We start from the raw sequence: 26,364 nt of genomic DNA, 5'->3' as shown, positions 1-26,364 counted from the left end.
GCAAGGCTAGGAAGGAGGACCCCCTTCATCCAGAAATAAACTGACAATAGTTTATTTTGTTGTCATTTTTTTTAAGCAAAAGAATACGATGTGTAGAAACAAGCAATGTTTTGTCCTCTCCTCTGTAACCCTTCAAAATGTCCTTTGCCCATGTCAATGAAAGAAAACAAAAGAAACCTGAACACAACTTCAGTTGAAAGGATTTAAGTTATAGCAATACGCACACTATCAAGTGTACAATTTGTCAAGGTTCATTTGATTCTAATAAAATACTTTTTTTAAAACCCATATACATTTCATAAATTTATCTTTTTGGGGTATATGGATTCAAAAATAGACATTTAAATCATAAAGAGAGAATGGGAGGGTAAGGGAGAGAAATAAAACTACAAAAGCTACGAATGGTTGTCCTCCGTCCTCGTGGGGAGAGAGGGAGAGGACAGAGAGGGAGGGTGGGGGAGAGGGGGGACAGAGAATAGAGAGGGCGGGGAGAGAGACAGAGATAAAACGAGGAGGAAGTGGAGATGGAGGCTTGGAGTTAGGAGGGGATTGGCCAAGCTATACAGCGCAGTATGACACCCACTTTAGCTCATTACACACGTACAGTCGTGATCAAGGCACAGGGATCTTCTAAAAGTTATTTTTTTCAATAAAGTTGTACAAAATAATACATTTTACAGTCTGTACAAGAATAATAGTTCAGCAGTAATGTAAAGACAGACATACAAAGGAGAGAGAGGTAGGGGAGGGTGGAGGAGAGAAGAGGAAAGATGGAGGAATGGCAGAGAAAGTAAAAAAAAAAGGAAAAGAAAAAGAAATTAGTGTCCTGTTTGTTGTTCTTTTTTATATTCCAGGATTATTATATTTTATTTTCTCTTCAAAACAAAAGTGCACTGCCAGGAAGGTAGAAATGCAGATGGGCAGGTGATGGCGAGGACGAGAGTGAAGGAGAAGATGAGGCCGTAAAATCATCAGGGGAAAAAAAAGGAGAGAACGACAGAGAGACGGAGAGTAAAGATAAAGAAAGAGAGCGCACAGGGCACAATGGCACACAAGTCTACACAGACAAAAACAGCTGTGGAGACAGTAAAACAGGGTCAACCATGACAAGATGAGTTCTCTTTAACTTATATGGTACTGTACTGTAGAAGGATGCTTTTCGCCCTCCGTTAGTCAAGCTCCATTAAAGTCTTTTTTTGTTTATTTTTTCTTTTAAACTCAATGTATCCTCTTTACATTTCGCTCCACTACCAACAAGGCAAAGTCAGGTGGCAAAACAGTTCGGTGGAGAAGGCGAGGAACTGTCGTCGTGACTCCATCAGAAAAATTCACATCGTAGTCCATGTCATGTTTTTTGTGAACCCCGATCACAACACACCCTTGGTTTGTTTAGTCTGTGGCGACGCTGCTCCTCGTCGCTCAGTTTAATCTCAAAGCACTGTGCCGGATAAATCAGCCCGCCCCTCGTCCGAAGACCGGTACAGTTCCAGATCCTACCCGGTTGTGCAGTCCAGTAAAAAGCAGGTGTGATACGTTTCCGTGTGCGAGCAGATCCTGTGGTTGCACATGGATGTGTGTACATGATAGGAAGGATTTGAGCCCTGCACAGTGCTATTTTTTTGTAAGATGCAGTGTTCAGCTGATCTATTTGCAGTTATTCAACAGTCATCTGTTGCACTGAAGTAGTCGCTCAGTTTTTACCCCAACCTCAACATAAGGGAAATCTCACAACCGGATCAAACCCTCTTTACTTAAGGATATACTGTCATGGGGCCACTCAGGGCTTCTCTAGAAAGGTGTGTGTAACGTGTGTGGGGATATATGTAGTTTAGATCTGCGAGTATGGCTGAAGGTGGAGATCAAAGTCTGTTTATGTGTTAGCCCCGAAAACCTTTCCAGCAAAATAGCGCCGTCTACTGCATGTGAGAGTTTGCATCAGGGGGAAGATCTGGGTTCAGGGTGTGTTTTTTTTATGTGTGTGTGTTTTTTTATGTGTGTGTGTTTTTTTATGTGTGTGTGTTTTTTTATGTGTGTGTGTGTGTGTGTGTGTGTGTGTGGGTGTGTGTGTGTTTTGGCCCCCGTTCCTTTACAAGAGCTCACACCCTTCTGTGGAAGAGGAGAGTTTTGAGACTCAGGGTTTTTCATAGTCCGATGTGTTGGTTTCTCCCATCACAACAGCTCGTACTGCCGCAGGTGCATCCGCTGGATGATGTCTCGACAGTCGTTGAAGACACGGCGGATGTTTTCTGTGTCCACGGCGCAGGTGAAGTGCGGGTAACAGTAGTGCCTCCCGTCCCCGCTCGCTGTGCTGATCCTCTGGGGATGGAGAGAGGAAAACCACGTCACAATGCGCATTACAACTCACACAGCTGTTTTCTCTAGCTGCAGTCTTTAATCTACATTTTGAACATTGATCATATAAAGCAAAGACATATATAGCACTAAACACATTAATGGTCATGCCATAATTATCCAACAACATTTTATACGAGTTAACTGTAGTCAAAGACTGACACAACACGCCCATATGTTCCCACTGAAGATACATTTAACAAACATGTCACAACAAGTTTAATCAAAGAATAAGATAATAACCTGAATTATTTGCTAAAACAGCTGGGGACTGTAGCTTTTAGCAAACATTACTAAATTCAGGAGTGAATACTGCGTTTGTTAGGGACTATTTTCAGCTGCGGATTGATACATTTGTTATTTGGACACTAATGGCGGAAGAGTGATTTCAGCTATCATCATAAAGCCCTCAGTTTATTGTTGGGTTTCTTGAACAACAATATAAACTATTACTACAAGGACTCTTAAAGTGTGCACATTACAAAGCCCAAAAGCGAACCTGTCCCTATTGCACTCACCAGGAACTCATCTCTTATGAAGTACTTTGCCCTTGTAACACGTGGATCTTCTCCTGGCTCCGGTGTGGCTGGAAGAGAAAAGAGAGAACAATGAAGTGATTTCTTACAACATATATTGGTGAGCAGGTATACATTATGATGTGATGCAAGTCATTTTCCACATCAAGGGTGACCTTTTCTGGAAAATGACTGTCGATGCATTATCCCTCACAGTTCTAGTTTTCTTTTGAAGGAATAGCATATAAGGGTTTGTGAAAGTATATGCACAGTTGCTTTAATGAGAAGAAAAAAACATGACTTGACACAGCAGAACTATCGCTGTGTGTCGGTGTATTCCTCTGGAAGCACAGGGATGTTTCTGCATGCTCAGGAACATTTTCATTGTGATTTTCAGAAGGCAGTTTCCAGTTGTGAATCTTTGAGACAGTTTGGGGATTCCTTACAAAAAAATACTTATCTGTAATAAATAAGCTGGAAAAAGTATATTTGTGCAGCTAACAATATAAGGGAGGTATCAGCCGTCTGAGGCCAACAGGGGTCTGAAAGAGGTTCAACCGCTCACCATCGTCAGGTGTGGTGTAGCGAGCAAATTCAGGAAAGTATTCATCGATTTTGGACTTCCCTGCCAGCACCTTCTCTGCTAGCAGATCCTGTTTATTTAGGAACAAGATGACAGAAATGGTCCGCAGCCACCTGAAGAGAACAAAACAAAACACGTCAACATCAAAACATCTCTGCCCTGAGTTGGTCAAATAAATACCAACAGGGGGTCAGGAGGGGACTGCTTGATCAGCAGATACATTTACATTTATTAAAAAATACTCATTATCCCAAAGTGCATCTGCATTGATCCCCAAACTGCATAAAAACTAAATCTGTGTCCTAAAAAAATCAAAACAGTCCAGAGTATTTCATACAACATAAAGATTGGAATAAATCATTTTGAGTGTCTAGATTCAATACTTATTCATCTCTGTGACCACAGTGTCTGTGTCTGTCAAAGACCTTGTTCATTTCCATCTATTCTAAAACATGTATTGGCCTACATTTAGCTGGATCTTGTAAATAAAGTACGTGATCTACTCTTCTAGCCCCATTTACTTGCCATCGGTAAATAAGATGACATGCGTCGATAGCAGTAGCCGACAATTATATGTTTTGCTCGACTATGTGACTGGAATAGGTCGCCTTAGCCGTCATTTTTCTTTTTTAAATGACTGACAAAATCTGAAGTCTGTGCATCATTTGAAGGATTAAGACACTGAGATGATCTGTCCTAACTTTACAATAGTTCACAGCGGGGCTCCTCTCCTCCATCCTGTATGGGAGTTGCTGCAGGTTTTCGGCACCATTTATTAAATCCAACTCTCAGACAGTCTTTCTACTTCTGGATGTTTTAACATAGTCTTTCTGATTTATAAACACGGCCTCCATTTACTTCAATTCATCGCCACTTGAATCTGTTTTCAGATTGTGTATTGTGTGCGCATGTAAGAATTCAAGGTAACACGCGCAGAGTAACTGATAATCAAATAGCACTTTAAGGATGTAATATTCCTTAATTGGAGCACTAATAACAACAGAGACCATTTGACAGCAGAATGCGTACTTTTACTTTTGATACTTATGTTAATTATTTAAGGATTTAAATGCAGGACATTCATCTATAATAGAGTACTTTCATAGTGTGGTATTGGTACTTGTCATTAAAGGATCCAAGTACATCTTCCACCACTGCAACTTTGCCATTTGACTTCACTCTCAGGTCTGAAAACCACATGGTCAGATCAGGTCTGAGTGTGCTCACCTGTTGTTCCAGATGTTCTTGAAGAGGTTGAGGGCCTCCTGTAAACGGTTGGTCTGATTGTCCTCTCTGATCACCATGTTGTAACTGCTACTGGCCACCACAAAGATGATGGCTGTTACATCTGAGGAGGGGAGAGGCGCACGCATGAATCAGTGAAAGAAAAAAAGACGTGATCTTAGTGAAGTGAGAGGACCACAGAGAAAGAATCTCGAGTTACCGTTAAAGCACTGAATCCATTTCCGGCGCTCGTCTCTTTGACCGCCAACATCGAACATACTGTGGGAATCAAACAAGAGGCGTTAAAATGTGAAATACTGCCATCATGTGTAGAGACTGTACATCTTACATTCTCACACTGATAATGACACAGTTTCATAAGAAAGTTATACATAATTTCTTTATGTCACTGCCCTTTTCTTTACGGTTTTACTTACTGAAAGTTAACTTTGTCCACTTGGAATCTAGTTTCAAAGATGCCCGATGTCAGGACTCTGCACCGCAGCAAATCCTGAAGAAAAAACAAAATTGTGAATAAAAAGGTTCCAAGGTCATTAAGACATCCTACAGGATTTTGAATGATTATTCTGAAAACCTGGAACAAGCATTACACTTGGCAAGTTGCTGCTGAAATTATTTTCTAGAACAGGGTAAGAACTGGAGAAACTGGGACGCAATGTGTTTTTATTTTCTGCCCCCACTCATAGGCTTTGCAAACGGCAAATATTGTTGATTTGGAACATTTTAAAAAATGCACTTGAAAAAAAATGCACTAATCAAATCAAGACCCAACTGAAACATGGGTGTGTGTACTATTACATTTGAGAAAAGGTTATAAGGGATGATATAGACCACACTTTCAACCCATTTCCTGTGTATGAAAATATACACGCAAAATTAAATGTAGGTCATTTGAATGTTTCACCCACCTGATCTGTCGGAGTGTAGTCATTCTGTTTCACAATCTCAATCTTGTCTAGAAAGCTGAGAGGAAAGAAGAAGAAATAAAACAATGTTAGGGAGAGAATAATGCTGATCCGAGTGTGGGTTCATTGTTAAAGATTTGCACAGGTGTGCTAAAGCTCCACATTCAGTATCAAGTAGGGCTGTGCGATTATGGCAAAAATCATAATCACGATTATTTGGGTCAATAATTGATATCACGATTATTAAATACGATTATTCATTGACTTTGAAAAAATCCATTTATTGAACTTTAAAACAAATACAAATAATAATTTGAACTGTTGATTACCCTGAACGTATAATTCAACTGAAAAACCAATACAAAAATAAATGATACATTTAAATAAATAATATCAAAAATAATAAATACCAATAAACAAGATCAACAAATATTTTGGAGCGCAATTCCCCAAGCTACTAAACATATATAAATATGATAAATACAAATAAATGAGACCAAAATTAATTAGATCAAATATGTTGCAGTGCACTGTCACAACCTAGCAAAGCAAAATAATTGTTTTTTTCGATTATTTTGTTTTCGTAATTGTGGCAGGCCAAAATCGTAATTGCGATTAAAATACGATTAATTGCACAGCCCTAGTATCAAGTGAAATAATTATCTGTGTGTTAACCTCTTTGTAACCCCAACAGAACATTAAGTATGTCCTTTAGTGCTCTTTAAGCTTGCCTTTGCACAAATCTGAAGAAATAGCGACAAACACTTGACTAAATAGTCTGCTTAAAAAAAATCATGCTGAATTCTATTCGATAATTCCTGTAAGGCTGCTTTCTATGTACGATATTTAATGTGGATGAGAATAGTTAATGCTCACACCATTTCATCTCTTAAAAACTTTCTCTGAACTTTACATGATCTGTCAATGTAAAATAAAACCGATCAGAAAGGAACAGGAAGTGGCGGATTACATAAAGATGATGGATGGTTACAGTTTGATTTGACTGTAGACATCCCAGAGATGTCTCTTATGACAGACTGTCTTTATGTCCAGTGATAGATGAACTCTCTTTAATATAAGCTCTATTGGCCATTTCACCTGTAAAAACATCCAAGGCTGGTCAGAGACATCCTGATGTGTGCATTACAGAGAGAGTGCATGTGAGAGTGCACGTGATGAAGGTAAGACACAGAGGGAGAGGAGGACGGAGATTGAAAGCGTTATGGCGTCCGTCTGACATTACAGAGCAGATTTCAAAAATAGCTCCCCAGTGCCCTGGCCTCCAGCACGGTTACCATGGAGACCCAACCACAGATGCTATTAATAGTCCATCAGCTCCCAATCTACTGCGGCTGGACTAAAAGAAGACAGACAGACGGACGGAGATGGAGAAAAGGAGGAAAAGGAAAGCAGGAGCAGGAGGAGCTTGTGAGTTTTTATACTGGATGTGTGAGCGAGAGGAGGGAGGGTACAAAAGACTGGACTGTACCAACTCAACCACCTGAGGAAGAAACAGGGGGGAGTTTCTCCTCAAGGTAACTTTCAAATAACACCACCAAAATCTGAAAGTACCAATTTAAATGCAATTAATATTCAAACGATTATTAGCAAATATCAGTTGAGGCTGCAGTCTTGAGTCCACAGCTGAGCAGTGACGTTATCCTCCTCACAAATCCCCCCCTCTCCTCCTCTAAACTTCCTCTGATCTGCGGATGACTCAGCCTCGGCCATGTTTGCTCCCAAACACTGCAGACTGCTGCTGTTACATGAAAAATATTCCACTATATTACATGCCTTAAAATTCCTTTCAAGATGCCCTTGTGCATTCTTCAAAGAAAACCATATGCATCATATAGATATGATAATGCAAAGGTTTGGTTTTGGAGATTATACTGGCTGAGAGATGCTCATGCTGGGAACAAATTAGGCAGAAGTCATTGTTTGGCCTAAATAATTACATAAAAGGTAAACTGCACATATTTGAAATGGTATCCAACGTGACCACCTCAGATGTACCTCAATGAAGAAACAATCTAGAGCAGTGACCATCAACTGGTGGATATATATATATATAAAGATGATTACTTTTATAAAAAAATAATTTAGAAAAATATGAGGAGAAGATTATGTTTAATCTGTGTATGGTTCGTTCTTTGGTTTTTCCGTTTCAAAACCGAATAGGAAAAACTAAAAACTGGTGTTTTTTTTGTTTTTCTGTTTTAAAACCGAAACGGAAAACCAAAAAACCGACCTTATTCTGTTTTTAAACCAAAACAGGTTAACAAGAAAGTTACCGATTCGCAAGTGGAGCACACAGGAGAAAACCGTTTCATTGCAGACTGTTATGTTTATGTGGGGAAATGGCAGTGCATACATTATTTGAGATATGCGTGCCTGGCAAACAATTTTCTTATATCCTGCAACGGTTTCCCACCAATCAGGACACGGTATTAGGGTTGCAAAGGGGCGGAAAGTTTCCGGAAAGTTTCCATGGGAAGTTAAGCTGGGGAATTTTGGAAATATTCGATGCAAAATTAAACAAAAAAACATGACATTTCAACAGATTTGTTTTTTAAACTTTTTTTTTTAAGTAGAAAAGAACAAGTTTTAATTATTTTTTTGAACAATTATTTGTTTCATTGAAGAACGAAAACAGGAATGTTGAGTTAAATGTTACTCATCCCCCCCCAACCCCACTCATTACAAAATGAACAAAAATGCACCCCCCATCCAAAAATCCCCACAAAGTCCCATTCAAAATGGTAAATGAAAAGAGCCCCTCTCCCTCCAAAACGTACCATTAAACATGCAAATCTTCCTTCAAGCGATCCTCTGCATTTTTGCTAAACCCTTTCAGTCAACGGGCTCTTCCTGGGCCTCATCAACATCCAACTCTGAGTCTTCCTCTTCAGTGTCACTGTCCAGCCTTGTTGAGGATGGCTCTGTTACCCCATTCACACCAACGGTGTTTCGGGGCCGGTTCGGTGCTGGTGCTTGAAAAGCACCGGGTTTTCCTGTTCACACCGCAGCGGAGCAGCCTCTAAGCTCCGGAATCCGGTTCGTTTCGAGCACCAAAAAGTTGTCCGTGTAGAAGCAAGAACCGCATACGTCACGCTTACGTCGGAGGGGGGCGAGATTAACCTGAGATAACAGTTAAGGCGAGTACGGCAAATAAAAGTTGTAACAAGCAGTAGCGCTGAGCAAAGTGACTAGAACGCAACCACACACTTGTTAAAAAAAAACACACTTTATAAAGTCAGGCAACACTAACCAGGCTTCGTGTGATTCTGTTTATTTGTACCTTACTTTGACCATCCGTTCGCTGTTATTGATCATTGTGGAGAGCAGGCAGACGTTTTTGTTTGTTATTATAGCAGCTATCGGATGGAATCAATACATGGGCTGCACAGGTTGTCATGTCCGACTATCACAAGTAGAATCATAATGAAAAATACGCCGGTAAAAAGTGCCTGTAGAAAACGGCTTAGCAAGTAGTCAGTTTAGCTTCGGTTGCTATGCTAACATCACCCATGTTATACCAGAGAAACTTTCATAACAGCGTTGTGATGCCAAACAGCGTCAATTCAGACTGACACACATTCACTTAAGGGGAACTGGGGATATGTATCAGCTGCTTGTGTGACAGTCAGACAGTGAATACTTTAGAGCCGTGTGAGCTAACCCGGAGCTAACGGGAGAATACACTCGTGGAAGAGCAGCAGCACTGCAGCGGTCGGTAAATGCCGCTGAAACACATTAATAAACAATGAACCACGGCACTCTGGAGAAAAGTATAAGGTTAGAAGTCGTTATTTAATTTAATCTGGCTTCGTATGATTAAAAGCAACGCAGTCCCCGGCGCGTTGTTGTTGTGAGGTGAGCTCCGTTGGGGAGAAAATCAGCGACGTAAACTGTGACGTCATGACGCAGCAGCGGCAGCACCAGTCGGGCTCTGAGCGGTGTGAAAAGAGCCGGAGCTAAACCGAAGTACCGGTTCTGAACCTGAAAAGCTCTAGCACGGAGCTTGGACCGGAGTTGCGTTGGTGTGAAAGGGGTATGTGTCAGGCTCAAAGAGCCTTAGGTTTGCCCGAATGCCAACCAGTTTTTCCACTCTCACATTTGTGAGCCTGTTGCGAACCTTTGTGTGGTCTCAATAGCCATGCAGTAAGCAGTGTGCTATGGCATGGATATTCAAGTATACTTGAATGGCATCTGTTTGTTTTAGTCAAGATTATGCTAAAATATACTTTCCCCAACTATATTTAAGTTCCCTATGAAGAGCCAACCTTCAATTTTGAAAATTCCCAGTTTATTCCCATAAATTCCCGTTTATTCCCGTGGAAAGTTTCCATCTTTGAAAATTCCCGGAATTTTGCAACCCTACATGGTATTAATAAAAAAGTTGATTTATTTCCCTGCCAATCAGGACTGCTTTCAGTTTTATTACCCCGGATACAGGCTTATAAAAAAAAAAAGATTATTTTTTTCAATGAAGTGAACATATTAATCAATTATATATATATATATATATATATATATATATATATATATATATATATATATATATATATATATATATATATATATAGATTATTATGATTTATATATAAATATATATAAAAATCTCTGGCCCCCGAAAGTGTCTCTTGGATTAATTTTGGCCCTTGGACAAATGTAGTTGGTGACCCCTGATCTAGAGGCTCCTGCAAATAACAGAGACGCAGCAGCCGTCTGAGGTTTTAAAATGTGAAATGAATGCCAGTGACTAGTTGACTCACTAGCTTAATTAAAAAGGCAGAATTTAAAGTATTTTCTAGCTATATCTTCATGCTCATAAAAACATCAACAAAGACACATCTTGGTATAAAACACATTTGTTTGACAGGCAAAGATGTTGCTAATGTTGGTGCCATCTGAGCATTGACCTAATATCCCTCTGTCAGTTAATAAAGGAGAGAAAGAAAGAAACGTAAAAAGTAAATAAATTGATTAAGGTTGTTGACTGTAGACCAGTATTGTAAAACAACATTTGCTAAGTACCCATGAAGTCATATCTCTGAAGTTACGTAATGGGCACAAAGCTTGTCCTACAGATGCCATTAGATTGAAGCGCAAAATCATCACCTTTATGATTGGACATCAACTGCGTACTTCTAAGAATTTATCTCGAAAGATACACAGCATATTACTGTAAATCTGTCTGCAGTTAACGTCAGGCATGTTTGTGGTATTCCATTAAATCTGTATAATGACTTCTCCTTTTGATTGTGTTGTGCAGGCAAGAGAGAAGAATGATAGACAGTAACAAGAAGCACCGTCAAATCTGGTTTCCAGGAATCAGGATGGTGGGACTCTCGTCGCTTCTGTTTTGATACCAGAGAACCTCCCATCACAACCACTTTTCAATTTCTAAACTGGTTTAATCTCCACACTGTACGAGACACAGAACAGCTGCTCTGTTGCTAGCTGCAAACAAAAGCACTCTAACATCATAGAAGGCCAATGTGTGCTTCCCTTGTTTGACTTCTGGCAGTGAACCAAAATAAACCAACAAAACTAAGTAAGGACAAGACAATGAATCAGTTAATGAGAAAAGTATTATTCATTTTGGTCCACTAATCCAAACTTACATCACGGCCTACACCATGTAGTTACTTACTATTGTGCACAGTCGATCAGCTGGTACTCGTTGGATCTCTCGAAGCACGCCCTGACCCCCTCGTCCTGCCACAGTGTCTTCGCATGTTCGTAAAACTCCTGCGGAGGAAACAGAAACACATGAATGACCAAATGCAGACACTGTCAGTCAGTGCATTTGTCAAAAACACACAGTTCACCTGCTGTATCTTAGACATTTATTTCCCCTACATGTAAGATACGTTTTGTATTAATTATTGCTGTGCATGTTACACCAAAAAAAGACTAATACAAAATTAAAGGTGAACAGAGATGTGCTTTCGTCTGAGGAACAGTGTTTTTTTTGTTGACACGACATGCACTGGACGATGTGTTGAAGAGATGCCTGCGTACATGTATGTAAAGGGCAATAGTGGTGAAGGGAAAGAAAGACTCGTTACTTAACATCGACACTATAGCCAGACTCGTTTTTATGCAGGGACACAGCATGAATTAACCACTTCTTCTGACATCATTAGTACTGACTGAACGACAGGAGTACATTTCATTTAAATGATGTTGTAAAGTTGCTAACAAAACACCACCACAGTGATTCAGGTAGTACATGTGAGCTGGTAACTAGCACACACTTCTAACAGCTGCAGTATGCGCCACATATGTCAATATCAACGTGCAATACCCAATCCCAATAAAAGGTTATAACTGTCACAACTCCTTAAAAACAAAAGGGAATTCTTAATCATATGGTTGTTTATTGAGTACCCTTTGAAATTAGGCGATGATGTGTATAATTATTTAATAGTGGGAAACGTTTTTCTCAAAAATGTAGTATTATTTTCTGCTTTTCTTATCAGGAGATTGTTTGATAACAATGACAGGTTTCAGGTATGTTACATTACATGTCACTTATTAGACGCTTTTATCCAAAGCGACTTACATACTCAACACTGTGGGCAATCCCCACAGGAGCAATTTGGGGTGAAGTGTCTTGCCCAGGGGCACAACGACATGCTGACTACAGTGGGGTTTGAACCTGTGACCCCCTGATCCGAACACCAACGCTCAACCCACTGCACCACACGCCTCCCACGTATGTGGGTGTAGAAATACAGATACATTACTAGAGTGACTCAGTAGACTAACTAGAGTGACTCAGCAGTTTGTTGTATGTGTAGGCCAGTTTAAAAGAATGAACTTTGTGATTGATGTGTTCATGAACTGTCCTAATTCAGGTCAAACACAGGCTACTTCCATGTTCCACAGTGGGAAAACACACACACAAACACTCATGCAGACCGAAAAGCAGAGTACACTTTCGCCATCCTCTTTTATAACTTGGAAACTATGCCGCGCTCGTCATAAACAAGTCAACCAACCAAACAAGTAAAGCCAAATAACAACCGCAAACAAATAATTGCTTCCCAACAGCTCGGCATGAGTGGAATTCCTCAGGCTGCCGAGTGATTATTTAGTGGTAAAGAGAGCGACCCGCGGAGGAAAACTCACAGATTTGATTCCTGCAACAGCTCATGTGTCTTCATGAAGTGTTGCTGAGTAGTACATTAGTTCTCTGTGTGCTCACTCAGACTCAAGCATTGGACCGCCAAGATTTGTGATTTTACATGTGCTGCCCTCTACCTTCTAATCTTCCTGATAAAATGTTCAGATCAATATATTTCATTAGAACGTTTTTATTAACTTTTATAAAGAATACTTGTATTTGTTGTTTATCATAAGTGAAAACGAAGATGAAGGTGAATGATCCCCAAATGTCAATTATAACCTTCCACTGTATTAAAACAACTATGTGTGTGCAAACATGTGGGCAAAAAATTGACCATTTAAGTAGATGAAAAATCGAATTTGACATTTTGCAATTCATTTTTCTTTCCAAATAATTTGTTTAGCTTATGTTGTTAAATATTTGAATTCTCACACTCAGAAACTGAAATATTTGACATTTTCTGCTGCTGCAAAAATCTGAAATACTTAATCGATCAACCAATTACATTTCTGATGATTGACAAATCAGTTCATTAGGCACGTTCACAACGCAGTACTTTTCCCACTTTAGTTCCGATATAGTTCCGAAATGTCGCGTTCACACCAAAAAGAGCCGGAACTAAAATTAGTTCATGAGAACCTTTTTACCCCCTTTTCCGTCAGTTTTCCGTCCCTGCTAGAGAGCAGGTACTTTCGTGGGAGAAAAAGGTTCCTATGTCTGATTGGCTGGGCGGAATGCAAACCACGCCCCGTAAAACTCCAAAAAAGTTTTGTGAAGCCGCCATTTTATTATCCTTGCATTAGCATTATTAGCATTAGCCCAGCGCACAAACGCAGAGAGACTAACTTATGGCAACACAAAAGAAAACATGGGAGCGGTGGAGATGAGGAGGTGTCGGCGTTCTGGCGATTTACTCGGGGACTTCCGGCCGGGGACTTCGGGTGGCAGTATACGCCGTGAAGTTGTTTGCTGCCTGCCAGTAAACCCAAAGCAGAAGAAGAAGTGACGTCAGCGGCTTCATTTGCCTAATCCTCCCCCAGGGACTTATTCCGGTGTGAACGCGATCTGTACTTAGTTGAGTTCTCATGAACTAAGTTCTGATGAACCTGCGTGTGAAAGCGCCTATAGTTGCATTTCTATTTCCTTGTTTGCTTCAGCTGCTTTAAGCTTCCACCTGACACTAAATGTGTCCGTGTTGGGTGTCAAAGAGAAATCTTAACAGCTGCATTGTCACTCATGTGTAAAAAAAAGAATTATTTCATCTTGCAGTTTTCCATGACAGCAAACTCATCATGAGTTTACAAACAGAGCGCTCTTTCATATCAGTCATGCAATGGATTCACTCTTCCTCTCCTGATGTAATGCCTTTTCTTCCTTGCTTCCTCTCCCTCTGCCTGCTTCTTTTCTCTCTCAAGGAACACTTGCTTCTCAAACATCAAACTGAGCAACTAGAAAACCTGAATCCTCAGGTATGAGATGTGACACTATCAATCCCCTTTAGGAGCTCTGAGAAAACAAAACAGAACCACAGCAGCTGAAATGAATTTCCTATCAACAGTTTGAACATCAGTTCAAAATAAAATCTCTATGACCATAGTCTGGAAATGCAGTTCAAGCTCAGATTAAAGTGTCTCTATAAACATACAAAGGTAAAAATAAAAAGGCAAAAATAAACATACAAAGGTTGTGAAAGCAAAACTGCTCTGCTGCCGCCTCGCAAGTCTCTAGTTTGTGTCACATTTTTTGGCATAATTTTAACTAACACGAGCACGGTTAAAACTGTAGTTTATTGATGGTCCCCTAGTAAAACCCTATGGTAAAGAGCAAAGGTTTGGACTTGAGCTAACCGTCCTCTGGCTTCTGACAGTGAATGTCTATCAAACAGCCAATCCTCAAACTTAATAAAAATATATATAAGAAAACTAACTACAGGTTCTATTCCTACGTGAGACTTAATGCAGAGTGAATTTAGCCCGGCCCCGCAGGTGGCTGAGGATAAACAGGGAGTCCCAGACTATGAGTTTGGTCTCTTGGCTCAGACAATTAGTAATGTCCCATTGAGAATATTAAACTCACACAGAGGTTACCCATCAGGTCATTAGTGAACCTCAGTGTTTGCTACCCCTGTCAAGGGATTATCACCTGGGATGTTGGGACTATTACTTCCTATCATCTAAGGATACAGACACCGCTGGGGATGCCTGCAGCTGTTGCTAATGTTTTATATCGGCCACAGCTTTACTTTAACTAAGCCATATGTCGAGGTAAAAACTAAAAAGGGTTAACTTGCAACGTTTGTTAAAATATTCCAAGTCATTGCAAAACTACAAGCATAAGCAAATTCTGTAAAACTGGTGTGAATTGACTGTGTGTGTGTGTGTGTGTGTGTGTGTGTGATTTATTTGTGAATATTTGTACTACTCACAGATGTAAACTCAAAGTTCTTCTGGGTGACGAGGTTGAGGACGTATTCGATGCGGTACTGGTTCTGCGGGCAGGCCAACTGCACAGGCGGTGCCAGGGTGCTCATAGCTGTTACTATGGTCTAACACAAACAAACAAACATAAAATACATTTAGTACATTTCACTGTAGAGGACAGAGACAGAAGCCGGACAGCAAGCACATACAGCTATTTTGTTGTTTTTTCCACCACTTACTTCAATAGCTTCTTTAATATTATTCTTGATGTCATGGATTTTCTGCTTCTTCTCTCTGAAAAGGAGACAAAACAGATGATCTCGTTATTGATGTACAACAGTAACACAGCCTGAGGAGTGTTGTCCCACCAAAGGTATGCGAAAATAAAATAAAGACAGGTATGTACATATCCATCGTATTGTGCTAAGTGAGGGCAAATCACACACCTATTAATCACTGAGGTTAAGGTTTCTAAAGCAGTATTAAAGGGGGTGCTACAGCAATTTATAATGAATAAAGTTGGTGAAATGTTCTTTTAATTCAATAATGATATGCATCTTTGTTATTCTGTCTGTTCACAGATGACAGAAAACTTTAATTATCACATAAATAACCGAACAAGATCAAGGCATTTGTGGAAATAGTTGTTAAAATGCAGGAAGCAAAACACATTCTTTTCAAGATAAAGATGTAATGGGATGAATCTGAAAATATCAAATGAGTGACATTAAATGTGACATCTCTCACAACATAGTTTGCATGCTCTTCTTTTGTACACAAATAAAGGGTTTATTTAGAAAGTGTTGTTTTGGTGTTCAAAAGAGGAGTTCTGTGTTACCGTGACATGGTACACAACACTGAGCCGCATTCAGTTTGTTTTTGATCCGAGAAGGGTAAACAGACCTCCGTTGGCACGCGTGGTGGAGAAATGATGTCTGTCTGCTGTTTATACAAGACATTTGGACTCTCTGTGACAGAAATGTTTCTATGTAAGTCAACCAGAGAGCCAGTTAGTCTATCTTTCACCTTGAGCCTTCCAGGACAACATTGTGTTTACAATAGATCTATGTCCGCGACAGAGGGCGAGGCGGGCCTCTTTGTTTCATAATATGGTTTTAGTGTTGTGTTTTTAAGTCTGCATTACAGCAAGGTGATGTCATTTTTTTGTGATATTTGATTTCATCCATCCTGCCAGCCATAGATCAGTGCATTCTCTCCAACCAATTACCCAAGAGGCTGCACAACTCCTTCACAACTTTACTTCACAGGGCATCAGGTTTTGAGATTGTGAAGTACTTCATTGTAATAGTTCTCTATAGTTTTACCCATGCCAATATTTGCTTTAATAATACAAAAAAGCTATTTTAGCAGAATTTAAGACATGTCAGTATCGCCTCCTGCAGTCAAATAGAATCAAGTATGTGAGGCTCTTCGTAAAGCCTACATAAACAAACAAGAATTGCTCACATGTAGGCTATCACACACACTTTGAGGAGCCGAGTTACCATGTGGCTGCAATGCTATCTGTAAAGGAATGTTCTCTCTGGCAGATAATAAAATAAATATGAAAACAAGAGATTATTATTACTCAAATAAGCAGAAACTGTAACTTTGACAAGAGGGGAATGCCAGAAAAAAAAAAACACAATTTACAATGTGTTTTTCTTGAATTTGGTGCAGAAAGGCATGAATTAAACTGCAGTGAGTGATTTAATTACCACTAAAATCATGTTATGTATTATGTTTAAATAAACAATATGTACAAGACAATTACTGTTTAATAAACAAATTGAGTTATACTTGTTGACAAGTGGTAACAGAATGAGAAATAAGAGAGAAAAGAAGGGGTAAGACAGAGTTTATTGGGTTAGATGGGAAATTGAGAAGGCCTTGTTTACATTATCAACCTGATAGTCATTAAAAATCACATGGTGGTGTGTGTGTGTGTCTGTGAGAGGTTAGAGCGAGGAAGAAGACATGACACAGCGTGGTTCAGTGATGATTTCGTGATACGTTAAGGTGGATAAATGCAGCTGACGGGTACAAGGTGTGAAATCAAAGCCACAATAATTAAAATGTGTCATTATTTAATGTGTTTGTTTACGGGTTTGTCTGCGGAATCAAAATATTATAATTGAATCGAAGAACTGTAGGCATGCTCATTTAGTCTATACAACCTCAACAAATAGTCCCATAACAGCATAGAAGAGGGACATAAAATAAAAGTTAATTAATAATGATATAGAAATTAAAACATTTGAAAACTGTAACTTTGATAAATTATTGGTTTATATTTTAGAATTGTTTATTTCTACTTTTATTTTTATTTTGCTGAAACAAAATGTTTTTGGGATAAATCTTATCTTAACCAGCAAATGCTGATAAAAAGGGAAAATGTAATTATTGCTTACAATTTTAAGAATCTAAAATCAATATTTCCATAGACAAAAGCGTGGAATCGTTTTAAAGATAAATCACTTATTTCTAATTTTGTGTTTGCTCTATGAGCCCATAAATTCAGAACATCTGAGGGTTTTACACCATTAGTCAGCAACTTTCTTTGGCTTAAAAAGGGGCCCCGCCTCTAACTCTGTACCCAGTTCCTTCTCGACATCCATGGGTTCCTTCAAGCTTTTTCATAAATACAAAAATGGTCCTGCACATTGGCAGTCCTCAGCCTTTGACCACTTAACAGCTCCAGTGATGAGGCTGGCAGTTGAATGTCTTGTCCAAGGGCAGTTTAGTCATAGTTGAGAAGAAAAGAGAGGGCTGAGTCATTCATTCATTTTTTTAAACGAGCAATTGGAATCAGCAGTCTTCCGGTCACAAGCCAATTGCTTTGACCTTTAGGTTACCACAACACTCAATCCATTCACCCAAAATCTTTTATCACAGGCGTTATTGAACTCTTTCAGTCCCACATCAGTAAATGTATGTCCTGCCTCACGATCTGAGCTTATTAAAACATATTACTATGCTCGTCATGTGGAGACCTACAAGCAACTGGCCTGTTTTGGTTTTAGGAGATCTTCAAAAAAACAAGTGATTTATTGTAATGAACTAAAAAGATGACATCTGACCGAATATACAAGTAAAACCGTGAGACATGGAGCATCATATATGGAAGCTTACTAAACATAAAGGAAACAAAGGAGCCATACATGGCGTGGATGACAAAAAAATCAGCCGGATAATCCATGCAATGTCACAGATTAAACCGTTATGATGCTGTAACTTCTTTTTACGGACACCCATCCACCTGAGCACACACACACACTAACACACACGCACACACAGCTCAGTGTTGTGGAGTCACGCGCTGGGTCATACGCTCTTGTCTGCCTTAGGTGCTGATTTTCTATTCTAACTTTGCAAAGATACTTCCATCCCCATCACAACCACCAGACCAATACACGCCAAGTCAATGACACACAAAACATTGCTTATTGCAAGAGCAGCAAGTCAGGGATGTGGTTCAGAGAACAGAAAGCAGAAGAAAAAAAAAGAACTGACACAATTGAAGTCTCTTGTAAGAAACAATTGTGACTTGTGTGTCTAAAGTACTGAAAATAAAAAACAGAAAGATCAATGAAATGTTCGTAATCTGGAAAACATTTAGTTCACACAACAAAGGGCAAAGCTGGATGAAAAAGTATCTAAAATAAAATGATCCTTCATTCTTGTCCTACTTGACTTGGGTCAGCAGATTGGTTCTTGAACAACAATATCCAGAAAGTTTAGACAAACGTATGGAAGAGATATAGAAAACTCTCTGTGATACAGTCTATTTTTGCACAGAGGGTTTGTTTGGACCCCGACTCTTATTTCAAACTGAGGTATAACAACAATTGTCAATAGCATTCTTCTCAAATACAGTTCCCATAAGGCTTTGCATGGCATCAATTAAGTTTATTGGAAGATACCAATCCTGTCGTGATGGAGACATTGTCTCATTAAGCAAACTGACTTATTTACTTTACAAGGAGCTGCTAGCCAGATAACAGCAGATGGATTACCTCAATATCCAATTTTAGTCAAAACATCTGTAATATTGACACGTCATAATAAGTACATAACTTGTTTTTCACCACTGTCGTTGGCTTTTACCTCTCAAGGGTCAAACTTCCATTTCTGCACGGCAGTCTGACAAGTCTACCATGTTTTATCCAAAATAAAAGCACAGTTATTTCTCTGTTGAGAGAACACTTTGTTACACTATTGTAGACCTAATTCATATCACTTTGTTCCGACTATAACAGTTTGGACATCCAAACTGAAACGGCTAGTTATGATTTTTACAAAATCGTGCTTACTCTGCATTGAAGCCATTGACATGTAGGATCCTCATCTGTTTCACTATTGTGCTCTTTCCGGACTCCCCAGCACCTGAGAGAAAGAGAGAGAGAGATACATTAGGAATCTGTTGATCTGAAACACACAAACACACAAACACTGAGCTGGGTTGTAGATAATACACATTTGTCTGAAATGTCCTTTTACAGTATGTGTACAGCAGGGTTTCCGTTAGCCGGTAATTACCGGTTTTTAGCTGGTAAAATGTATTAAAAACCGGTAAATTCAAAACCTGCCGGTCAAAATGTCCAGTAATAATTAGGGATGTTCCGATCGATCGGCTGCCGGGCATTATCGGCCGATATTCACTCTTAATAGTTTGATCGGTGCTCTCTATAAAGGCCGATCAGGAGAGCTGGATCTGATCGATATGGACATTAACGCGAGTGAAGTATAACCGGACGCGAGAGAGAGATCAGATCAGCTGCTGAGAGACACGCAGCTCTGCATGATCACCTGAAGCTCCACCCGCTGTTTAGCGAGCTGCATGAGATACTGACGGGCTGTCAGGAGAGAGAGGGAGGGAGAGAGGAAAAGAGAGGATACGTTTCTCCCGTGTTATTATTCAAAGTTAATGTAAACTTTTGAATAATTTACTTTATCTACTATAAGTAGTTTGTTTGAATGTAATAATTATGTTGTTTGGGGAAGCGAATCATTTATTGAAAAATGAATCTGAACTTTCGATCTGTTACGATTATAAACTGAAGCAATATAAAAATGAGCCCCATTAACTGAGTTTTAAACATCAGCATATCCGGTCATAGTCCGGTAATTACCTGCTAACGGAAACTCTGCTACACATTACATTACATTACATTACATGTCACTTGTTAGACGCTTTTATCCAAAGCGACTTACATACTCAATACTGTGGGCAATCCCCACAGGAGCAATTTGGGGTGAAGTGTCTTGCCCAGGGACACAACGACATGCTGACTGCAGTGGGGTTTGAACCTGTGACCCCCTGATCCGAACACCAACGCACAACCCACTGCACCACACGCCTACACAATTCTTATTATTATTGAAACATGACCGGTAAGTTTCTAATTTGTCCGGTAAAATTAATTCTTTCTGGACACTTGACCAGCAAGAAAATATCCTAGCGGAATCCCTGGTGTACAGTAGTTTCATATGCCGTGTATCGATACAAGCACCATCCCTCACTAAAAAGATTTTTGGATGATCATAGGCTGTTTTGAATCTGCGGTGACTTGCTTTGCCCTGCAGGAAACTTTTAATGAACAAACAGTAAACTTCATACATGACTGTGACGTTATCTGGGAAAAGTGAGAGAGGAGAAGCAAGGACAGAGCTGCATGGTCATGGCTGAAATAATAAACTGGATTATTTCACTAGATACTGTGATCACAATCACAAGATGACATTTTTAGACCTGCCTTTTTTCCTGGAAGAGATTTTCTTTTCCATTAAATCACATTTAAACGTTTCCCTTTAAAAGCAGGTGCTGAAGTGTTAAATAACAATAGAACTCCTTATATATCTTTATGTCCTTTGAGGAAAACATAAACACTGCTCTTGTCTGAGGAATTAACAAATAGTAAGTTTGAAAAAGGACTAGCTTAACATTGCTAGCAAGTAGCTGTATGCTGCAGGTCTGTGGGTGGCCTGTGTGAAATGTATCTGTATCAACTGCATTAAGGGAGAGCCACCTGAAGCTCAACAAGTTGCAGCTTTTTCAAACGGGCCAAGGCCTTTCCTGCCTCAAAACCTAAATATGTTTTAATTTAGACGTTATTTTAGCTATACAACTAAAGTGAAGATTAACAATAACTCATAAACTTTTGTTTAACTGCAATAAATAAATACCGATTTGAGTAGGGGTTTGAAATATGTTGTATAGTTTATAAAAATATAGTATGAAAAATGCAATAATCTGCCTACATATCAATTATAAAAAGAAATGTAAACGGATATTTTGCCTTTTTCTTACAAGTGAAGACAATGCGTGTAATGAGACAACTTGTGTAGTAGTAATAAATGTACTGACACAACAGCTGATTATAGTGGAGAATAATGTTTATATGAAAATGTCTCAGTAAAGAGACTTTCTTCTTGGCAATGTTGGGTCTCTCTGATGGAAAGAATAAATAAATGTGTGATTTTATATAAATGCCTGACATCTGAAGATTTGATTCATGTCTGAATACCATTTATCTAATGGCAATTCCAATACGAAATGGTTTGAAGGACTGTAGTACAGGTTTTTGATAATGGGTTATAGCCAGTGTTTCCCAACCTTGATGCATATTAATGACAGACGACACATTATCACAGAAGAGCATGGCACATATCGGTGGCTCAGGAAGCTAAAGCAAATACCATACTCAAAACATCACACACTCAAATCTGACTGAGGACCTCATGGCACAATGTCAGTCCTCCTCTTCCATCTCCATATCTTTTCCCACACTACATGATGAAGCAGTCAGCATTTTGCAAAAGATCTGCATGTAAAAGTAAAGCTTAACAGTGTAACTTGCCATATTTGTGTACCAGAAACCTCATTCAAGTTACATATTGAACCTGAATCTTTTTGAGTAGCTGTGTCAATAGTCAAATGCATTTAAAGCGGTGAAATACACAAAAAGTGGTCCTCTATGCTTAGTCAGATTCCTATTCTTATTTATCAATGACTTAAAATGCTCTTTCGGATCAGATATTTAGCCTTTGAAATATTTAAGTTGCATTTGTTTTTGTACAGATGTTTGTTGAGACACTGATGGATTTCAGAGGTTTGGCTGCAAAGCAAACACAGGCGTAAACTGTTCAAATATGTCAGATGTAAGTCATGAACTCTGATTAACTAAATTGTGAATGATCTCTGGAGTGATGCAACACTGATAGTCAATCTTACATTTTGTGCATATGGTTGATTGTGAACCACAGGAGTCACAAACCCTTACCAATTTATCCAGAAGATCTTTTTAAACTGATGGCCAGTTTAGTTGTAGTTGCAGGTTACAATAATACCGAGCAACACAATCCAATGATGACATCACAAATGATGAACAATTGTAATTTTTTTGGTTCAGGATAGCCACCTAAACTGCTAATTATTGACGGTAAAAAAAATACATTTTCACTACTTCCAACATGGATACAACCTAAGCACAAGGCCTTACAGACAGTTGTTTGGCTGCACAGGCTTTGAATTGATAGTGACTCTTGTGCACTTCATTAAGCTTTGTTAACCGTTTAAACATATCTAAAATATGCAGAATAACAAAAAACAACCTATAGGTCTGTGATAAAGTCAAACAAGCAGATAGTATAAATGAAAAGGGGACAAACTTGACAACAGACACTTTGTTTTGGTTTTCATATGGGTCCTGTCCTTCTGCTTTCCTAAAGTCACCACAACTTCCTCCTCAACATAAATACAGGCGTGTCGTACAATAAGCACCCTCGCTGGCACCTCTGCAATCAAATTATGATTTTGACAAAGAACACCTAGGCTATTTAGAGGTGGTAAACCTGCGATTAGACATACGAGGAGGGTACAGAATAGAGCATGCCGGGCGAAAGTTAGACACTTTTATTTGGCTCTTATGTAATGTAGAGACCCAGCCCACCTCCAGTTTACTCTCTGACACACAACCACATGTTGAGTCTTATGAACACATGTTCACCTCTACCTTAGGCAGGACTCATTGTTTTTACACACTGACAAACTGTAATGTAACCAGTGTTGGGGTAAATCCATTCAGGCCTACATGCATGGCACAAGATTTAGTCCCAAACTAATACAGCTTAAAAGGATAGTGTCTGTTAAAAATGTGCATGTATTAACTATAAACTACAATAAACTCAGGTTGTTTTAGTTTATTTGAAGAAGGTTGTTCTCCTACTACTGCTAGCAGTTTCCAACCGTACACCCCATGTATATTTCCAAACCAACCGGCTAAAGCATGTTTGTGTTGCTAGTGGTAGACTCTGTAAAGTCACTTTGACAACAACATGCTGAAAACCCAGCACAGTGCTGCATTTTTAGCCTTATGCAATGGCAAAGTCACACTGTTGACAATGTTTCCCAAAACAACATCCCAGAAGGTTATGCAGGGAGGAAGCAGAGCTGTAAAGCAGCAAGCACAGAAAACATGGAATATTAAAAACACTCACCTAAAAGTAGTAGTCTGTGAGTTGCTCTGTATATCTGTTTGTCTTTTTGGAGCTGCTTCTCTATCTTCTTGTTTGCTTCTCTTTGTGCCTTCTCCTCATTTCTCTGGTCTTCGGTCTTACTGTTGCCCAAACAACCCATCTTCCCGCAAGAAAAAAGAAAAAAGGGGGTCCAGGGGAGGAGGTGGAAGAAGAAGTGGCGGTGGAGGGGTATGTAGGAAGAAAATAAATAAACTAAACTAGTCTAGATCCCTCGTTTGACATGCGGATCTGGCAGCGATGACACCCACATTTACACCATTTAACGTCTCTGGCCTGCTCAAAAACTGTCCGTGGTGCAGCCCTGTAGAAATTATGTGTCCATAACGCGTATTTTGCTGTCAGAGAAAGGGCAGGATACTGTTGCTGACGACACCGAGGCCGCCTTCTCAGTTTGCTGAATCCTGCTCGGGCTTTTCCTCCTTCACATGCAGTATCGTTTTTGTTTTGCCCACTCTCTCCCCCCGTCAACTGTGTAACGCAAACAATTGTAATCCACAACGTCTGTTAAGACACCAAATATCGGGGTTTCACCTCAAACGGAGGCAGAATTGACAGCCTAATTTGCATTTCCAAAAGCCCGGGTCTTGCGTCTCACTGCTGCCGGTGACAAGGAGCCGAACTCGGCGTGTCCGAAAACCTCGCCCGTGCTGCGGCGCGGCTCGTTTCCACGTCTCCTGTCATGTTAAACATTTCCATAGGTGAACGCTTATACTCTCTAGCTATTTCTCTGTCTCCCCGACGGCTGTCTTCGTCGGGGGGGCCACAGGACAGGAGGAAGGAAAATAATATTTACACCCCAACTACATGTGTGATATTCTCATTGCTTCCGTCGTCATCCGGCTCGTTTTCACTCGCTGCATCGAATCAACCCGAAACAGCTCCAAACTCACTGCGGTTGTCTTTTCGGCTGGATCCCCCACCACCTCCGAGTCAACAACGATCCAATACCCCCCGATTTGTCCTCCTTTTTTGTGATGGCTGTTCCTCGGTGTGTTTTCTCCTCCAAAAGGCCTTCTCTCTCTCCCTGCCCCTCGCTTTTGTTGCTGAAATGTGTTATCAGCCCCTCACATCACCACCGAGCCTCCAAAACTGCGCACCGATACTTTTTTTTAATTCCCGGCTCGGCTCCGAAGAACCCCTCCAAGAGAAAAAAACATTTTGAAAAAAGATTTAAGAAAAGAAAAAGAAAACGTGACCAAGATGTGAAAATCCCTCGAAATGTATCCACGTTTCTTGCAGGTGAAAAAGCAACCCCCGCTGTCAGGCTCAGTTTTGTTTAGCCTACATAAGGCCTATATGTATACTGTCTCATACAAACATTTATGTTCCTCTTGAATCCGAGCTGGGTAAATAGGCTACAGGCTTGAGACTGCATGTGCATTTACATTCACAAAAAATAGGACGCGGGGTTGTTGTAGCAGCACATTCCCACCGCGAAGGCCGCTCCCCTCCTGCCGCTGGTCGAGGAAGGTGAAAGACAGGAATAACCAATTATTGGAGGTTATTATTTTCTCCCTTTCTCTCTCTCCGAGAATAGTAGCTTACATTGAGGAGATAGACAGCGATGAAGAGAGACGGGGTGGGGCCACACGGCGCTCATTGAACCCTGGGAAGGAAGGACCGAGAGAGGAGGAGAGGAGAGGCCGCTTCGCCTCGTCACGTGGCCCGGGCGCGGAGCAGCGTCAGCGGCGCGGCTCTGCGGAGGAAACGGCGCCCTCTTCAAACAAAAGTCCCAACACCGTTTGAAAGGTGGGGGTCAGGGCACAGCAGCCGGGCCGGGGGCTCCCAGACACATACACGAGTAGATATGCACAAGAGTGAAGAATGTGATCAAATGAGCTGAAGTGGTCATTATTAAGATGTGTGTTTACAAAGATTAGTGATATAGAAATGAACCTTTGGAAACTGAAAATAGTTGTAGTGCTTGTTTATTTGAAGCAGGGCTGCATCTTGCTCATCAATTAGTTATTTGGTCAAAATGTTGATTGGTGAGACGAATACAACATATTCCAATTAGCCTACTGTCATATAAGAAAACATAAAACATTCACATTTTTTGAAAGCTTGAAACAGAGAATTATGACTTTTTTCCTAAATATGTCAAACCTATTAATTGATTGTAAACAAAGGTCCCATGAGGCCTCATTGAGACATCCATTTCTCCTTCACTTAACACATAGCATGTGTGAAGATGTACAGAGCGCCTAAAGGGACATGAAAAAAAAAAAAAAGAGAAAAAAGAAAGTCGGGATAACGGGTTAGTTTCTCGTGAGCACGAGAAACTTTCTCGTGCGCACGAGATACTAGCCCGTTATCCCGACTTTTTAGGATGTCCTTAAAATGAAGTCTGAGTACGAAATATATCTCAAATAATGTATGCACTGTCATTTCCCCACGTAAACATAACAGTCTGCAATGAAACGGTTGTCTCCTGTGCGCTCCACTTCCTCCTTGGCGCAACTTTCTAAAAAAAGTCGGGATAATGGGTTAGTTTCTCGTGCGCACGAGATACTTTCTCATGCGCACGAGAAACTTTCTCGTACTGCACGTGAAACTTTCTCGTACTGCACGTACTATATACAAATGCTGCTTACAAATATCACAAAGTTTTGAATATTGGTTACTAAAACGCTTTTTGCACAAACAGTCATCATCCTTATCAGCC

General features: G+C 39.9%; 1 protein-coding gene across 1 annotated transcript; it reads right to left on the bottom strand.

Annotated features, from left to right (window-relative positions):
* Positions 1-50: 50 nt before the first annotated feature.
* On the bottom strand, positions 51-25,251 carry gnas (GNAS complex locus). The gene is made up of 12 exons (XM_034145357.1): positions 23,661-25,251; positions 19,475-19,547; positions 15,401-15,455; positions 15,167-15,286; positions 11,260-11,357; positions 5,604-5,658; positions 5,112-5,185; positions 4,895-4,953; positions 4,678-4,798; positions 3,433-3,563; positions 2,871-2,938; positions 51-2,316 (listed from the first exon to the last, which is right to left on the bottom strand). The coding sequence occupies exons 1-12, from the start codon at positions 23,797-23,799 to the stop codon at positions 2,170-2,172; spliced, it is 1,140 nt and encodes a 379-aa protein (XP_034001248.1). The 5' UTR covers positions 23,800-25,251; the 3' UTR covers positions 51-2,169.
* Between the last annotated feature and the right edge of the window lie 1,113 nt (positions 25,252-26,364).

This window comes from Trematomus bernacchii, unplaced genomic scaffold, assembly GCF_902827165.1.
Source record: "Trematomus bernacchii unplaced genomic scaffold, fTreBer1.1, whole genome shotgun sequence".
NCBI classification, from domain to species: domain Eukaryota; kingdom Metazoa; phylum Chordata; class Actinopteri; order Perciformes; family Nototheniidae; genus Trematomus; species Trematomus bernacchii.
This window is presented reverse-complemented; position numbering and strand designations above follow the sequence as displayed.